General features: G+C 36.2%; 2 protein-coding genes across 4 annotated transcripts in view; one reads left to right on the top strand and one right to left on the bottom strand.

The window, feature by feature from the left end:
* The first annotated feature begins 10 nt into the window (after nt 1-10).
* Nucleotides 11-3,806, top strand: LOC116847566 (protein HGH1 homolog). Its single transcript, XM_032822668.1, has 6 exons — nt 11-299; nt 566-800; nt 888-1,121; nt 1,200-1,481; nt 3,407-3,568; nt 3,647-3,806. The coding sequence occupies exons 1-6, from the start codon at nt 215-217 to the stop codon at nt 3,753-3,755; spliced, it is 1,107 nt and encodes a 368-aa protein (XP_032678559.1). The 5' UTR covers nt 11-214; the 3' UTR covers nt 3,756-3,806.
* Nucleotides 3,714-16,207, bottom strand: part of LOC116847563 — a 17,595-nt gene continuing 5,101 nt past the window's right edge. For all 3 annotated transcript variants that reach the window (XM_032822662.1, XM_032822664.1, XM_032822663.1), the window contains exons 2-8: nt 15,166-15,368; nt 13,964-14,156; nt 10,464-10,780; nt 7,991-9,549; nt 5,479-5,877; nt 4,729-5,111; nt 3,714-4,640 (exon numbers count right to left, since the gene is read on the bottom strand). In XM_032822662.1, coding sequence (XP_032678553.1) covers nt 4,284-4,640; nt 4,729-5,111; nt 5,479-5,877; nt 7,991-9,549; nt 10,464-10,780; nt 13,964-14,156; nt 15,166-15,278 — 3,321 coding nt within the window. In that variant the 5' untranslated portion in view covers nt 15,279-15,368 and the 3' untranslated portion in view covers nt 3,714-4,283. The remainder of the gene's footprint in view (nt 4,641-4,728; nt 5,112-5,478; nt 5,878-7,990; nt 9,550-10,463; nt 10,781-13,963; nt 14,157-15,165; nt 15,369-16,207) is intronic.

Genomic DNA, 16,207 nt, shown 5'->3' on the forward strand with positions numbered 1-16,207 from the left:
TAGGTTCTTTGTTCGTCAACCAATGAACGTATCCGAAAAACTTGTCGTATGACACATGTAATATCAGCTTAAGAAGTTATTTCTTTTAGTGGATTCCTTCTCAATTAGAGGTTATGAATCAGGACTACTTTCGTTTCACGGAGTTCGACTTCGTCCTTTTTTATTTCATGCAAATTAACAATAGTGCCATTCAATAATTCGTACTAATGTAATAATGGAATATCTGCAGAAAGTTGCTGGATATCTAAAACATGATACTCGATTGGATTTGAAAGCTGTTACATTAAATTATGTACTTGGTAAGTATTGGAATATTTAATTACGTATTTATATAAGTTTAATATTTAATTATAAATAGTTCATTACGTATTTATATAAATATTTCATACATATATGTAGAAAAATATTTTTCTGTATTTTATATTTTTCTAAATTCTATAGATTACTTATTTGAAAGATAAATGATATATTTTTGCACTATTATTTACTAAAAAGATGATCATTAACATAATGTATAATGAAATTGAATTATATTGTTTAATTAAATAAAATATTTCATACATAGGTATGACAGCCACAAGTGATGGCCGAGAAATCTTGTTGGAGTTAGCAGAAATATTAAAACAGCTTGTTGTTCTCACACAAGATTCTTCAATTCCTATTAGCAAGGATGCTGTGTCGGCATTAGTAAATATTACTGGAGATGAATCAGGAACTAACGCATTGTTAATTATTTCTGAATCAAACACTTCAACAAATATATCAGAACATAGTTTCAATTTAATAGAAGTTTGTATAAAGTAAATAAATTATATATTTTTTGTTAATTTATGTTCCATAGTATACAGGTACCTCATTAAAATATGATTGTATATATTATTTTGCAGATCTATAATGGACAAATCTAGTGTTTTGGCAGATCCATGTTGTATGATACTTTCCAATATGACTAGACCTTTTCATTTAGTTGACAGAGTGATAACATTGATTGAACAGTGTGGTTATAGCTGGGATGCAATAGTGGCTGCATTTACTGCAAAGCAATATAATACTACAGGTGCTAAAATACATTATCTTGGGCCAGTCTTCAGCAATATCAGTCAGTCGCCACGTGTAAGAAGGTATTACATAGCTAAATGTTTAATTAAATTTTTTTGAATTTCTAGTTATATCCTACAGATTCATGTGTTTCATTTCAGATACTTGATGGATCGAGTTCATTGTGTTATTCAACGACTATTTCCGTTTACAGAACATCCTGACACGATAAGACGCGGCGGTATTGTTGGTACTTTAAAAAATTGTACTTTCGACACAGAAAATCACGAATGGTTGCTGAGTCCAGAAGTGGATTTATTATCCTATCTATTATTGCCACTTGCTGGTCCAGAAGAGTTTGATGATGAAGACAATGACAAATTACCATATAGTTTGCAATATCTGCCTGAAACAAAGACTCGAGAACCTGATCCGGATATAAGGTAAATCATACTCGATATATTGATATGCAGGATGTTCTAACATGTGAGATCTACTTCAATGGATAAGAGACAAAAGCTAGGAGAAAAGTTTATATAAACATGTGTCTTGTTTGAACTTTAGCGTCACCTGAAACTTCTGTTTCAGCATTATAGTCATTTTTATGCTTCAGTAATGTAATGTGTAGCCACATAACACAATGTCTACAATTGGAACATAAGCCCTTGTCCGCAACCTTGCTTTAAGACGTAAGCTGTAAGAAATTGATCAACTACAGCCGATTATTCTTCTAAAAATCGACAATGATTGGTCAATTTCTTATGGCTTACGTTTTAAAGCAAGATTGTGGACAAAGATTAAGACGCCTAAAAGACGTTTTGAAGACGTCTCTTAGGCCTGGTTGCACCAACATTATTTTGGCTTTAAGCAAAACTTAAACATATATATATCTTTATCTTTCTTTTTATATAAATAAAGACATATATTTTAAGTGTCACTTAAAACCAAAATAACGTTGGTGCAACCGAGCCTTAGATGTCAGAATATAAGATACGTCTCTAACACATTTCATGTCCAAATTTTAGATGTAGATAGCTGCTTTCTTTTGACTATCTTTGACTTATAGGAATTTGTCCTTGACATCTTGATATTTCCTAACTTTATTAATTTCACACATTATATTGATTGAATTTTTTCATTTCAATTCGTTTTCTTACTAAAAAATGTTTCTACCTACTTTGGTTAACTTAATCATTTGGTTATTCCAATGGAATTGACCAATCACATTTTTCATTAGTCAAAATTAATAAATGCGATATGTTAATTTCATTGGAATAATCAGCCAGTTAACTAAATTTGGTAGAAACGGACATAAGATCACTTGACAACTCATTAATTTGCTGTATCTTAAAAATAATAATAAATTCAAACCAGGACATGGTAGACATGTATTTGATGTATGGAATATATTCGGATTTGCCGATTTTAATTTAAATAAAATGTCTATACGCGGGTCGTTTTTCTAATAGATATATAAGAAAATATTTAAAAAATTACACATGAACACCTACGAGATACAGGTTTGTTTAAAAGGCGGGTAATAGCGGTAATAAATTTAATTTGTTAATTTTGAAAAACCTTGAATCATGTTGAAGAAAATTATAGCACCAATATCTGAAGTATAGCAAGAGTAGAGAACGTCAAACACGTGGCAATATGTTTTGTGAAACCAACAGCTTTATCTGTACTATGATCGACGAATACATATACTTAAAGATGATTTCCCTTTAAGAATTATTTTTGGTGCTTGGTTTCTGGAGATATCTATCGCCGATCAATATTTTCTGTTTTTTACTAACGAAGCTGGATTCATCAGAGATAGAATAATAAATTTCAATATATAATAGATCTCGGCAAATGATACACTTTCCGGCCGATTTTCGGAAAGCTCCGTCTCGCGTTGTACATTGCATATGGTTTATGCATGATAGTGCATCACCATTTTCCAAGTAGCCAAATGGTTTTTAAACAAACTATTTCGCAACAAATGGATAGAACATGCAGGGCCTATTGCTTGGCTTGCTCGCGCATTTGTCAAATTTAAATTATCTTCTAGAATCGCATGAAAACAATTGTTTATTTAACACTTTCGCCATTTTTTGGAAAATTGAGAAATTCTTTGACACAACGATTGTAAGCTTACATACAGACCAAAAATAATCATTTCGAATACCTTTTATGCAGTTATACATTATTGGAGCATAAAAATGGCTATAACTCTGAAATAAGATCAAATAGAATATATATTAACTTTTTCCATTGTTTTTGTATCCTCCAACCGCTGCTGAAGTGGATCCCATATGTTATGAGACACTCTACAAAGCCAGAAAAACAAAGGACTAATATCATTATTGTCATATAATTTTAGACTTATGCTTTTGGAAGCGTTGAATCAACTCTGTGCAACAAAAGCAGCTAGGCAGATATTGAGAGAAAAAAATACATATATCATACTTAGGGAATTTCACAAGTGGGAAAAGGACACAAATATCTTATTGGCATGCGAAAATGTCGTAGACATTTTGATAAAGTAAATATTTGAGTAAGAGATATTTAATGTTTTCTGTCGTACAAGTGAGATATAAAAATGTATATTTGTCTGTTATAGAACCGAGGAAGAGATTGGCTTAGACAACTTGAAGGAAGTGGAGGTACCCTCCGAGTATACGAAGAAATTTCATGAGATGGATAAAGACTTTATTAATAACACGGTGTAAAATTTTACATAATAAATATATAATGTTTGGTAAAATATTGTATACAATATATATAACACTTGCTCCATACAAAACGTATCGTAAAATTGGTATTCGCGTTGTAAGAAATTCGGTATTTTGTATATCGTCTGTCGTATTGCACTGCCCCGTTTTATTATTTAATAATAAGCTATCAGGTCCAGCGTAGCGAAAAGAATCTAATAGCCTGATCTTTTAATCGTACATAAGTAAACACCGTTATTCGAAATTGGAATGATCGAATATGCAGCGTAATAAGTAATTCCAATTTCCTATAACTTATACACTAAAATCAAAACAAAACAGGTACGCGTAAGTAGTTGCATATGTGTCGATAGTGTGTGTGTCGATAGACACAACTAACGAAATCACGATATGTTTAAGAAGGACCCTTTGGTCATAACGCGCGAATGGCAAAATGTGTATAAGTGTATGCGTGTACGTGTACATGCGTGTTATAGTATTTAATATTGAATATTCAAGTGCTTGCGGATAGTTCAAGCAGTTTTATTAGGGTAAATAGCCCAATCCAGCTTCGAGGCTGATCGAACTTCTTATGCTCGACGCGTTACTTGTCCTTCTGGAGATTCTGTTGCTTTCTCCCGCGCCGAAGACCGCGGCGATCTCCGCGCTCTTCTTTATAGAGAGCGCCTCGTGATGCGCACCGGATCGTCCGCTGCCGCGAGAAGAATACTTCTTGTCTCTCTCCGCGCCGCCGACGTAAACCAAACGGCCCTGAGTGTCTCTGGCGCTAACGACAAGGACTTTCTCGCTGCCGGACGACTGCTGAGATTTTCTTCCTGGACTGAAGAGATCGTAATCTAAAGCTAAATTGTCCGAACTGCCACAGGCTGGTGATGATTGATTCTGAAGCAGAATTCGCGTGTGCAAATAAGCTCATTACGGCTAAACAAGTGACTGATATAATTAGCGGGATGTTTTTCTCAGCAGTTACCTTGAGGAAATCGGTGTTATGCGATGAGCTGTGACTGCCGGTCATTTTCGAGCCTTTGATCCTGTCGGGACTGTCACCCCGACTGAGTGTACTCTCCGAAGGCACGATTCCTTTTTGCCTGAGTTGCTCCATTATAGTCGGCTGAATTGGCTTCCTCGCGCAGTAACACTTATTACTCTCGGAGCAACTATCCGTGTCGCATGCGCAAACAATCATGTTTTCAGGTACAGAGGTAGCCGGTATTCTTCTAGATAACGAGCAGTAACACTTGTCTGCCGACACGCAGGTGCACGATTCGGAATCGTAGCTGCACTCGCTGCAACTTACGTATCCACTGCTGCTTCTGTTCGCTGTGGCACCCATACCGCGATTCAGTCGTTTACCTATGTAATTCAATGACATTAGGATGCTGCAGTTTAACGAGAACCACGTTGACTAGGTGAGAACTTTTACTAAAATGTATTCCTTTTCTAATAAAGAGAATAATATTGTTGCTTAGAATACTTTCCCTTTGATTTTAGAAGAGATTATATGTAAAAGAATTCCGTTAAGGATGAGATTACATATTTTTGGATGATGGATTGCAATAAATTTAATTGTCACAGAATGTGTTAACTATTCGCTATTATTACTATTATTATTAAAATTTCAGGTTAATCGGTCGATTAAAGACCTGTTGTGAAACAGAGGAATCTTCAGTGATCAGTAATCTAATTTTAACGACTAATGTAATTTTTTTCTTTTACATACACGTGTCACTGTCTTCTGAAGTTGTGTGGCATGCCCCGGTTTTGCTTTTCCGCCAAGAGGATTTCCTTCTACCAAGTCTGCTTGCCAACACTCGGTTCCGGTGATTGTTCCTGACGTCGCACGACGAACTGCTGCCAAAACTGTCATTCAGTCTTCTAGCCGGGAATATAACGGACGTAAATTCTGTGGGGCCGCCTTTCAGCCTCGAGACCGATCTCTTGATAGCTCTGCCTAACAAACAAGATCTACGGCTAGACCGCCGTCTTTGCGGTCGCCGCCGTCTTCTCATAATACTAGCAGATCTCTGATACAGTTCGTCTTGCGTCAAAGTCGCGGCCAGTTTCAACAAGAATTCTTTGTAGAGTGGCTTTAAATCGTTGAACGACATACCTTCAGGATCTAAAAACAATTGTGCGCATGGATATAATATCGTACAATACTTAATATCACATCAGCACAAGATATCCCAGACAGCACAAGATCTTCAGAGGATGTCTTAGGGATGTTTTCAGTATGTAGAAATGTTCTCAGAACATCTTTAGACAGAGAAAGAAAGAGAGCCCTGGTAAAAAAAGTTTATAGAGATCGATAGAATAAAATTCTATCGTTCTATTGTTTTCTATCGTTTTGAATATGGATTTTGGTTTGTGAATTCACAAATGTGAATAGTATTCTATCGTATACAATAGAATACAATAGATAGTGATAGAATTTCTATCGTCAGTTTCCTATATAATACAAATAGAACCCGATTCTTATAGAACCAGATAAAATACGATAGGATTTATATCTGATGCTCGCGAATGCTGACGCTTGCGAACGATAGAGCTTATAGAAAACAATACAAATATATTGATAGAAATTCTATAGTTCTCAATCGTTCTCTATCAACTTTTTTTTACCAGGGAGAGGATATCCTGTGGAGATCTGTGCTGTTTGGAAAATTTCAGCAATTAAGAACTGCATTCTGTTAGAAACAGATGAAACTTGTTCTCTAATGTTTGATGAAAGACATATTATATTATGGGCGTCATTCGTTAAGGACCATCGACCTATAGAATGGACTGCACAACGCTAATTGAAAATGCGTCTCGATGCGGAAGAAGGACAACACAAGTTCGCGGCAATATATGTCTTTTTCTAGTTAGGACGAAACATTCATAGAAAGAGACAGAGATAGTCCGCGGCCACTTGCTATCTCACTCACTCTCTGGACCTTGTTTCATATACGAACAAAGTAAGGGATAGCGCAGTCTACTATAGGTCGATATTAAGGACATTGTCCGAATAGACAAACCTGCGTAAACAAATTTTGAGCAGAGCTTACTACAAATTTTTTAAAGACAGCAAATTTAACACAGGATTTATTATATCTGATTATGTTGCTAAACTGCCGCCAAAAATATGATAGAACCGATAATCGAGCAGAGTCTGTAACGATCTGATGACAAATTGACAGCAGAAACCAATCAGATTTTGCTGCGCGATAGGATCTGCTCAGTTTCTACTGCCAATCTGCTTACATTGCCTGTCAGCAGACTCCGATGCCAAAACACAAGCTGAATGTGGACACAGATGACTATGATTTTATTATAGAATTCTAATAAAATTTGCTGCCAATTTGCGCGTATTCTGCTATTAACTTGTTTACTGAGAACGAAAAGCGTTTTTCTATAAGATAACTTTAACATTTTGGATGCATCAAAAGAAATATATTTCGTAAAGTTAAGGTAAGTAGAACATGTATATAATGTAGATGTAGTAAAGTAGTATCAATAATGAAATGTATATCTACTTTGCAACGTTGCAAAAGACTCGATAAATAGTTTTATGTCATAGTACATGGGTATCTAATACAATATATATATATATATATATATATATATATATATATATATATATATATATATATATATATATATATGTTTGTCTCGAATATCGTATAGTTGATTTCATTAGGCTTCCACAGAGCATTGTAATTTTTAAATTGGTTTTGTTATACATATAACTAAATAAGTCATATATATTAAATTTCATCAATCATTAAAATAGTATGTTACTAGTGTTTGAAACATGTTCAGTGTATAAGAACAAGCGTGACAAATAAGTAATTTTTGAAGATAATTACATAAGAACAATTGTAATTATTGATGTCAATTGACTTGATATAAACTCTAAACTTTTTCGCAACATACCACGATGTTATTGATTAATTTAAAAAATTTTGCAAAGTATACTAGGTGTCATTTTTCAGAATCGTAATTTTTCTATTTTTCAGTTTTTCAACTGTAACAATATATGTTAATATATCTATACTACCATAATAATATCATATTTAAATAAATTTCAAAAGAAATGCAAGGCATATGATATTCAAATATAGATTCTTTTTTCTATATGTTTTTATAATTAGATATACGATATATTAGGAGTTTTTACCTTATATTTATCATTGAAGAACGAGTTGCAAGTAAAATATGTAAAACGCAAGATACAATTACAACATAATTACCTATAATGGCTGCCAGAATGTCGTCCACACTGGTCAACCCCTCCTGATTTCTGAACTCGTCGAACAGTTCCGTGAATCCTAGCGGTGTGCCTCCTTTGATATTGTTAGGCCTTCGGGTACTACCGGAGGTCAAGAAGCTGCCTCTTCTAGGTAATTCGACTCTGGTCATTAAATCTCCTCGGTCCACGTCTATGTCGCTCTGCGTTCGCCTGAGACTGTTCTCCTCCAGGTTCTTACTCGCGTTCTCCGAATGGCTGACCGGAGGCTCGCTACCCGCTCTGCTTCGTCTTCTCATCCGAGGACGGCTGTATTCCGGCATGTTCAGCGAGCAAGCGGGATCCAATTGGTCTTTCTTCAGTGGTTTGTCCATGGTGACAACTCGGCTGACTCTTTTGCCGGAATACACTTTCTCCGGGTCTCTTGAACGCTTCTGCTGATCCGCCGTGCCACCGTCCTCGCGGTGTTCCTGGTGCGACTGATAGTGCTCGTTGTTTTTCAAATTCTTTGCGAAGAATACGTCCTCTTGGCGGCTTTTCATTTGACCACGCTCGTACTCTCTGGTACTCTTTGTCGTGTAAATGTCCTCCTTCCCGAGGCTATAGATCTTGTCGGCGTCTTCAATGCGTGAGCTGTAAATATTTTCTTTCTTCCTGACGACTTGTTCATACGTCGTGGAGTTTGCCCCGTTTCTTCCGACTTTGTCGATCTTATCATACATGAAAACGCAGTCAGTTCTGGAGTACAATTGTCGTTCGCAAGCGATATTTTCGGCGTTTGTTCGATTCAAATCATACGATCCGTAATTCCTCTCGTAAACGTCGTTCTTTAGATCAGTCGTTTCCTTCTTCGAATTGTTCTGTTTGTATATCTTCTCATACTTCGATCGCTTCTCGTAAATACCGTTTGTGTCGTTATCCCTAACATTGTATATTTTCTCGGTTTTCGCATTGGACTCGATCAGTATTCGCAAAGAGTTTTGGTCCTTGGCAGAGAACATCTTATTTCTGGAATTTTGCAGTTCCTCGTTTCTAGATAGCACGATATCTCGATTACTTTGCCCTAAAATGTTTTTCTCGATCTTGACGTCTCGTTTTCTCCCACGTGCTTCAAGAATGTCCTCTGCCTTGACATCTGAGTTCTGCTTTTTTCTGCGAGGTACTTTTTGCAAACTGGGTTTCAAGCCCTCTTCCTCCGTGATGGAACTGCTCACAGACGTCTTTTTGGTCCTGGGTGGCCTCACAGGATGCGGCGCGGTTGGCCTTGGTGGCGGAGGTAGCAAACACCCAATCCTACTGCTTAAACTAGGTTCTCGGGCGCTGGAAACGACGGACGCTAGACTGATGCAACCGACACCGTTTGTGTGACGAGGTCGTCGGCGATTCGCGTCCAGATCGGCAAGAAGAGCACGATATAACGTCGCCGCGGCTGCCACAGCATCTTCTTCGGATTCGCAGGCAAACGCGTGGCATTCCAAGAGCCTAGCAGCCCCAGGTCGTCGCATTACCACGGCGAAGATTGGGGGATAGATATCTACTTCACTTTTCAAACCGCGCATTGTCCTAAAATTAAGAATAAAATTACGTATTTTATCGTAGCACTAGAACAATGCATGCGCGCGCTAGGCGCATAAAAAACAATAAAAAATGTAAAATAAAAATAAAATAAAAATTAAATTACATTAAATTAAAATATACTTTAATTAATTAATAATTATAAGGAGAGACAGGGAGAGACAGGGAGAGACGGGGAGAAACGGGGAGAGACAGGGAGAGACAGGGAGAGACAGGAAGAGACAGGAGAGACAGGGAGAGACAGGGAGAGACAAGGAGAGACAGGGAGAGACAGGGAAAGACAGGGAGAGACATATTTGCATATTTTTTACCGAATAAAGTTGCAATGTTTTAGAATTGAATGTTTTAGATTATCAAAATTGAAAACCACTGTTGACATGTATATACGCAGTAATCGGTATGACAGAAGATGAGGCGACAATATAGGGTGCGACAATAAATTTGGAAAGAAAAATTTATTTTAAAATAAGAGAATATTATTTTGAAGTAATTTTTCTATACTTTGCACAAAATAAGAGATAACGTGACAGTAGGTTTGTTTGTTTTCAAAAAACTTCTACATAATCTAATATACACTAATACAATAAGCTAAAATGAACGAAAATATATTCTTGTTTTACTAACTTACTGCACTAGTTCAGAAGTTCTTTGAAAACGAACAAATCTATTATGTTAAATGCACGTCAGCAATAGCACGTAATTGTGATGATTTAAACTTATTGCAACTTTATTCGATATAAAGTATGCAAATCGTTAATACACAAGCAGACATATAAAAAGTCCTACAAGCGAGATAACTTTCCATAAAAAGAAAGTAAAAATACTACAGATACCCGGAGATTAGGAGAATTAAGGAAGAGAAATTAAGTGCATTGAGCATATAAATATGACATTGCTCTTACCTGTAGAGATCGGCATGTCTATCTTCCATTGTCTGTCCCTGATCTTGATCACCAACTAAAGGCAAGAAGGCGTGATGCAAGTCGCCCGATGGTACTCTCTTGCATCGAAGCCTTAGGGCGCTCCATACCGCTATTCTGCGGAAAGGATTGTTCTTTTCGCAGACGTCGCTGGTGCGGAACGTCAGGCCGCGTCTGGAAACCTCCAGCTCGGCTCTGATGCAACCTTCTATGCGCTCTAACAGTTGACGAAGAGGCTCTTGAAGACCACGCACACTAGCCACGCGTCCACCGACCGGAGCAGCTCCCATATATTTTACCTAATAAATAAAATAACATGTCATGTATAGATAATGACGTACATAAAATAAAGTAAATGTATAGAAATAAAATAAAATAAAACAAAAACCAATAAAAAACATGAAATGTCTTATTTGTCATAAAAAGTGTATATTATTAGAGCAAATAGTTCAAAATATGTTGATAAAAATTACATACTATAATCTCTCGGAATGCTATTTCAATATATTTAATAGATATATATATATATATATATATATATATATATATATATATATATATATATATTTCAATATGTTTAAATATATTTTATATATTTAATAGAATTTCAGCATGTATTAATGTAATATAGGATTTGTTATTTATTATGGCGAGCTTCTTCAGAATACACACATACAATACTGTAGAAGGATGACATATGTTTGTAAAAATAGCACTTGATAAAAAGTCAGTTGTGTTTCTTTTATGTATTCCAGTCTGAAACCAGTGGAAACCTGTTTTGTTTAATAAGTGGTACTATCAAAGATAAACGTAGGATCGTAACATTCGAGATTTTATTGTGCATCATGAGCGTAATAAAATATTCTAAATTTAGCGGAGGAATTTTGCAGTATCATCGTCTTACTCACTATCAATATAATGTGCGTGATGTGCGTGCGTTTTGAAGAATAAAATTCGAATATCCTACATACGGGCGTATAAGTATATGTAGGTGAGCTCATGAATTTCGCGTTGTAATTAATGAGAATTTACTGTCTCGATGAAACAGCAGTTCTTATCTTTCGTAATTGGTTTGTTTAGTGAGATTTAATGATTCTACCTATAGTAATAAACGAAGAAGCGCAGAATTCCTTTCGACCACGAAAAGAATAAAAGTCAGTGATATCGATGTAACAAACAGCTGCTGTCAGATCAGTCTGATCATTATGATTGACTGCCACGTCTAAGCAAGTACTCTCATCAAGTGATGTAACTCGATCGATCAATCGGCAGCTTCTTTCGCGACCGAAATTATGCGAGGCGAGGCGAAACAACGCAAAGCCCACAAAGCAGAATAGCGTGTCGGCGAAGGAATCCGCATACCGGCGTAACAACTGAAGGAGAATTTTTCAGCGCTCCGAATAGTTTGTGGAGGTCTGTCACGCTTCGCGGGTCGTGAGCGGAATGAAAGTGATGATTAAAGATTCCGGATCGACGCCCGAGGAAAGTCCGAGGACTTTTCGCGACCCTTTTCTCGAATCGGAGTATCTCCCGACGATAGCAATCGCAAATTTCTCTTTTCCTTCTTTTCTTCTTTTAGTGATTATGAATGCGCGGATTGTGTTTATGTTTCGAGATATTCGAGATTATTTCCAGCGAAGTATGTTATACTTCGCTATATTTCGATGGACGAAGTGATACTGTGGCACAAGAGCGTATGCGCTATTTTTCCTAAAATATAAATTATTAATATAAATTATTATTATTACTATAATATATAATAAAATATATAATTATTATTATTAATATATATAAATTATTTATGTTATTTAATATAAATAGAAATTATTCTTTTCCAAAATTATAAACACAGTCTTAATATACGTTACATTACAATGCGTTTAAGGCGGTGCCCAGTTCCTTCCATTATTGAGTATGCTTTGGTAGCGTCGAGGCATGTTCTCAATGAAATTTTTCGCTAATGTCTCGAGTAATGCCTCTATATTGTACGAAACTGATACGTCAACTACTTCAAAGTGAAAACTTGTTTTTTCCGAAGCTTTATCTTCATGGTTGCCCACATGTTTTCAATGGAATTAGTGTCAGGAGATTGTGAAGGCCAATCCATTATAATGATGCCGTTTTCACGTTTCCATTTCGGAGGCATACTCGACAATGAAGGGAACTGAACGCTGTATTAGATAGACGCATTTTAATGTATATAATACGCAGAGATTGTTCATAATTTTGAAAAAGATTTTGTATTCTAGGGAAAACAGCATACACGCCATTGATTGTAAATTAGTAAGAAATCCATCGTAAGATTTTGCTTTGTGGCTCATTGTGTAAAATTTGGCTACTGCAGTTTCAGAATTGCAAGACTTTTACTGTCTTGCAGTTCTTCTTGTGATCATCAAAGCGTTTCCTCCCTCTATTGGAAGTACTTTGTATCGTGTGTTACGACGTTCTAATTAAAGCGCGATATTATCAACTTAATATACAAACATTAATTAGAAAAACGCTATTATCCGAGAGCGATTAAACATCGCCGAAGATGTGATATCATCTCAAGTTGATTGTAAGAAACCTCGGATATATATATAATTTGCTTTCTCCCTTAATTTTGACGAATCTATTCGCGATAGATCGTACGTTCTGCTCCTCGGAAGATCGCCGCGCCGCAATTCTTTCCTTTCTAACGAGCAACCAGCTCGCGAGTAATTATACGTCGATCTCAATTTTATTCCTGACACGGAATCGCTGCTAGCATCATCAGGGTGATTTACGCGAGATTTCTGAGGCGGAAAATAGTACCACTCGGTGCGCCACTCTTTTCATAAAACTTTTCACTGATCTCAAATTCTATTTTCGATAAGAAATTAATTAAGTCCAACAAGACTGACTGATTGAACTTTTGTGGGGCACAAGTCGAAGAGATATAACTCGAAAGATCATTCAACGAATGATTCTAATTATTCGATAAATCATACTTTCACAGAAAAAAGGGTAGTATCCACGTGTTATAGCATGCTTCTAAGAGAGAAAAAAGAATTTGATCTCACTCCGTTAGAAACGTTCTTTTTTCTGCGTTTAGTTCCCACACAGTTTCGTATCTTCCCCATAAATATGCCATTAAATCCCGGCGCTCTCTTTCGCGGAGGAATGGATTTCCCAGCTGTTTTGACACCGAAATGCGTATTAAAACGCGCTTAAGGGTCACGTTCGCTGGCGAAGTAGGTGAGCCTCTTTCGTTTCGGTACGAAGGCCCTCGTGAGTAGAACGGAACGACCGTTCAGCCGGTAATCTGCGCGAAGATTTTCCAAGCGAAGGGGCATATACAGAAGCACAATAGAATTAACATAAGTGAAAATGTACATGGCAACGTGGGCCGCCCTTGCAGCCGCTCCTACGCGGAATCAGACGCGGTACCGAGATCGCTCGAACAGATGTGGCGTACGGGTCTCTTATAAACTCTGCTCCACGTGCGTAATTTGTGTCATTACCGGCAAGATAGCGGCGGCACATTCACCGGGCGTTCCACTTTCGGCCTCCACCGAGGCGAACATCGCCTCAATGCGCGCTTGGACGGCACTGTTCACCCTTTTCTGCTCCTCGGCGCTTGTGTCGTCGGGGCTAGTCGGAATAACGGCGGATAATCCAGCGTACCACCCTCCCAGTGCTGAGCTGCAGATCGATCTAAAGCGATCAAGATTCGTTAAAGGCGTGCCGAAGATAGCACGTGATGTCATTCAATGCGAATATGAATGTATATATGGAGAGAGTATTATATGTTCTTCTTTTATATAAATTTTTTTCAATTTTACTATGTTTTTAGTAGTTGTTAGTAAGCTCTATCTTATTAAAGAATAGCAAGTAAAATAGCTAGAATAGCAAGTAAAATTTCACTAGAAACAAAGCAGATTTCGCTAGAAACATAGCAAATATTTTAATAGCATATTTCAGTTCTTGAATTATAAGTAGCTCATTTGAAATGAAAGGATAATGAATTACTGCAGAACGTCGATCTATTCCTCAGTTACAAAATTCTATAGTAATTTTTACTATAAAATTCTTTTCGCGTATATTTAATTTTACACCGGGAAAAGGAAAAACTTGAACATTTATCTGTGGAATATAAAGTTTACTCACAGAAATAAACTTTATTTCATGGAAATAAAATTTATATCCGCCAAAGAAATTTTCTAATACTTTTTTCTCTGTGTCAAACGGTTTAAACACTACGATGCAGTTTAGAAGATAATTAGTGATCCAATGAGGACTTAATCCCTGGCAATTAATAAAAAACAAGTTCTCTTATTGGATTATTGACTGCGTTCCAAATTGCATCGAGAAAAAGTGTTCAAGCCGTTTTTAAGCTAATTGTAAGTGAACAAACTTGGATACGTACGCGCTATTTACTTGAAGCTTAATGTATACAAGCTGGCATAATATGTTATATATTATATAACATTTGCTAGACTTAGTTGCAGTTGAATTTTCTGAACACGCGTAATATATTTATATATTCGTGCAGTGTTGAGACTACTTCAAGGTTGTCGCTTTCTCAGAATAATTAACAGTCATGATGTATAATACGAATATATAAAAATGTCGCTTAATCAATAAATTCGGTTGTAACTAAGACTAGTGAATGTTTAATACCAAGAAGACTCAACATAATTAGAAGCAGTCAATAGGCTTTCACCTAGAGTCCTCGAACAGTGCGTCGATCTGCGCCTTGCTCCTGAGAGAGCACTCCGACGGTGGCCCACCCAATCGAAATCCATCCTCGTAACAAGACATTCCTAAGGTCGACATATTTTGTTTGGACGTTACACCGCACCCGTTGAATTTGCTTTCTTGCAATTTATTTCTTACGTTGCGTCTCGTCCGTTATCGTCATTCGTTCTGAAAAAAGAAATGCACATTTTATTACGAATAATATTAAGAAGATTGTAAAGCTTAATGTCGCATGTTTTCGGTGACGTATCAAAGAAACCACTTATAAACTTATTATTTGTCAAGCAGAATGAAGTTTCTATTATTTAATTAAGTAATTTATAAATGTTAATTTACAAAAGTATTTGTAAATGTAAAATTAAGTATTAATTTAAAACAAACTTGAGATGGATATATATATCTGTGTGTATATTACACACATACACATACACATACACATACACACACACACACACACACACACACACACACACACACACACAAGATGTCCGGTAACTGATTGAGCAACCGCTGTGTACGGGTAGAACGAGTCAAAATAATCATAAAAGTTATATACCATTTTGAAATTTTCTCAATATTTATTCCGTAATTAATTAAAATGTATAAACGAATGAGCTCACGAGAAACGATAGAACAGGCTCTGTGTGTGAAAGAAATGGCTTACCTCTTAGCAACGATGAATAAACAGCTGATTTCGAAGCGAAGTAACAAGCGACACGTTTACGTTAACACATACACGTATAAGAGGTAAGCCATTTATTTTACACACAGAGCCTGTCCTACCGCTTCTCGTGAGCTCATTCGTTTATACATTTTAATTAATTACGGAATAAATATTGAGAAAATTTCAAAATGGTATGTAACTTTTATGATTATTTTAACCCGTTCTATCCGTATACAGCGGTTGCTCGATCAGTTACCGAACATCCTGTATATATATATATATATATATATATATATATATATATATATATATATATATATATATATATATACAGTGTGTCCCA

This window comes from Odontomachus brunneus, unplaced genomic scaffold (genome assembly GCF_010583005.1).
Source record: "Odontomachus brunneus isolate Ranch 3 - 2012 unplaced genomic scaffold, Obru_v1 Obru_scaffold_080, whole genome shotgun sequence".
NCBI lineage: Eukaryota > Metazoa > Arthropoda > Insecta > Hymenoptera > Formicidae > Odontomachus > Odontomachus brunneus.

What these genes read in the sequence shown, in the direction of transcription:
- LOC116847566 (XM_032822668.1), top strand. Translation starts at nt 215, where the DNA reads ATGGAATATCTGCAGAAAGTTGCTGGATATCTAAAACATGATACTCGA. An exon ending in TACATTAAATTATGTACTTG is followed by an intron (nt 300 to 565) that starts GTAAGTATTGGA and finishes TTTCATACATAG; the next exon opens with GTATGACAGCCACAAGTGAT. An exon ending in GTCGTAGACATTTTGATAAA is followed by an intron (nt 3,569 to 3,646) that starts GTAAATATTTGA and finishes TGTCTGTTATAG; the next exon opens with AACCGAGGAAGAGATTGGCT.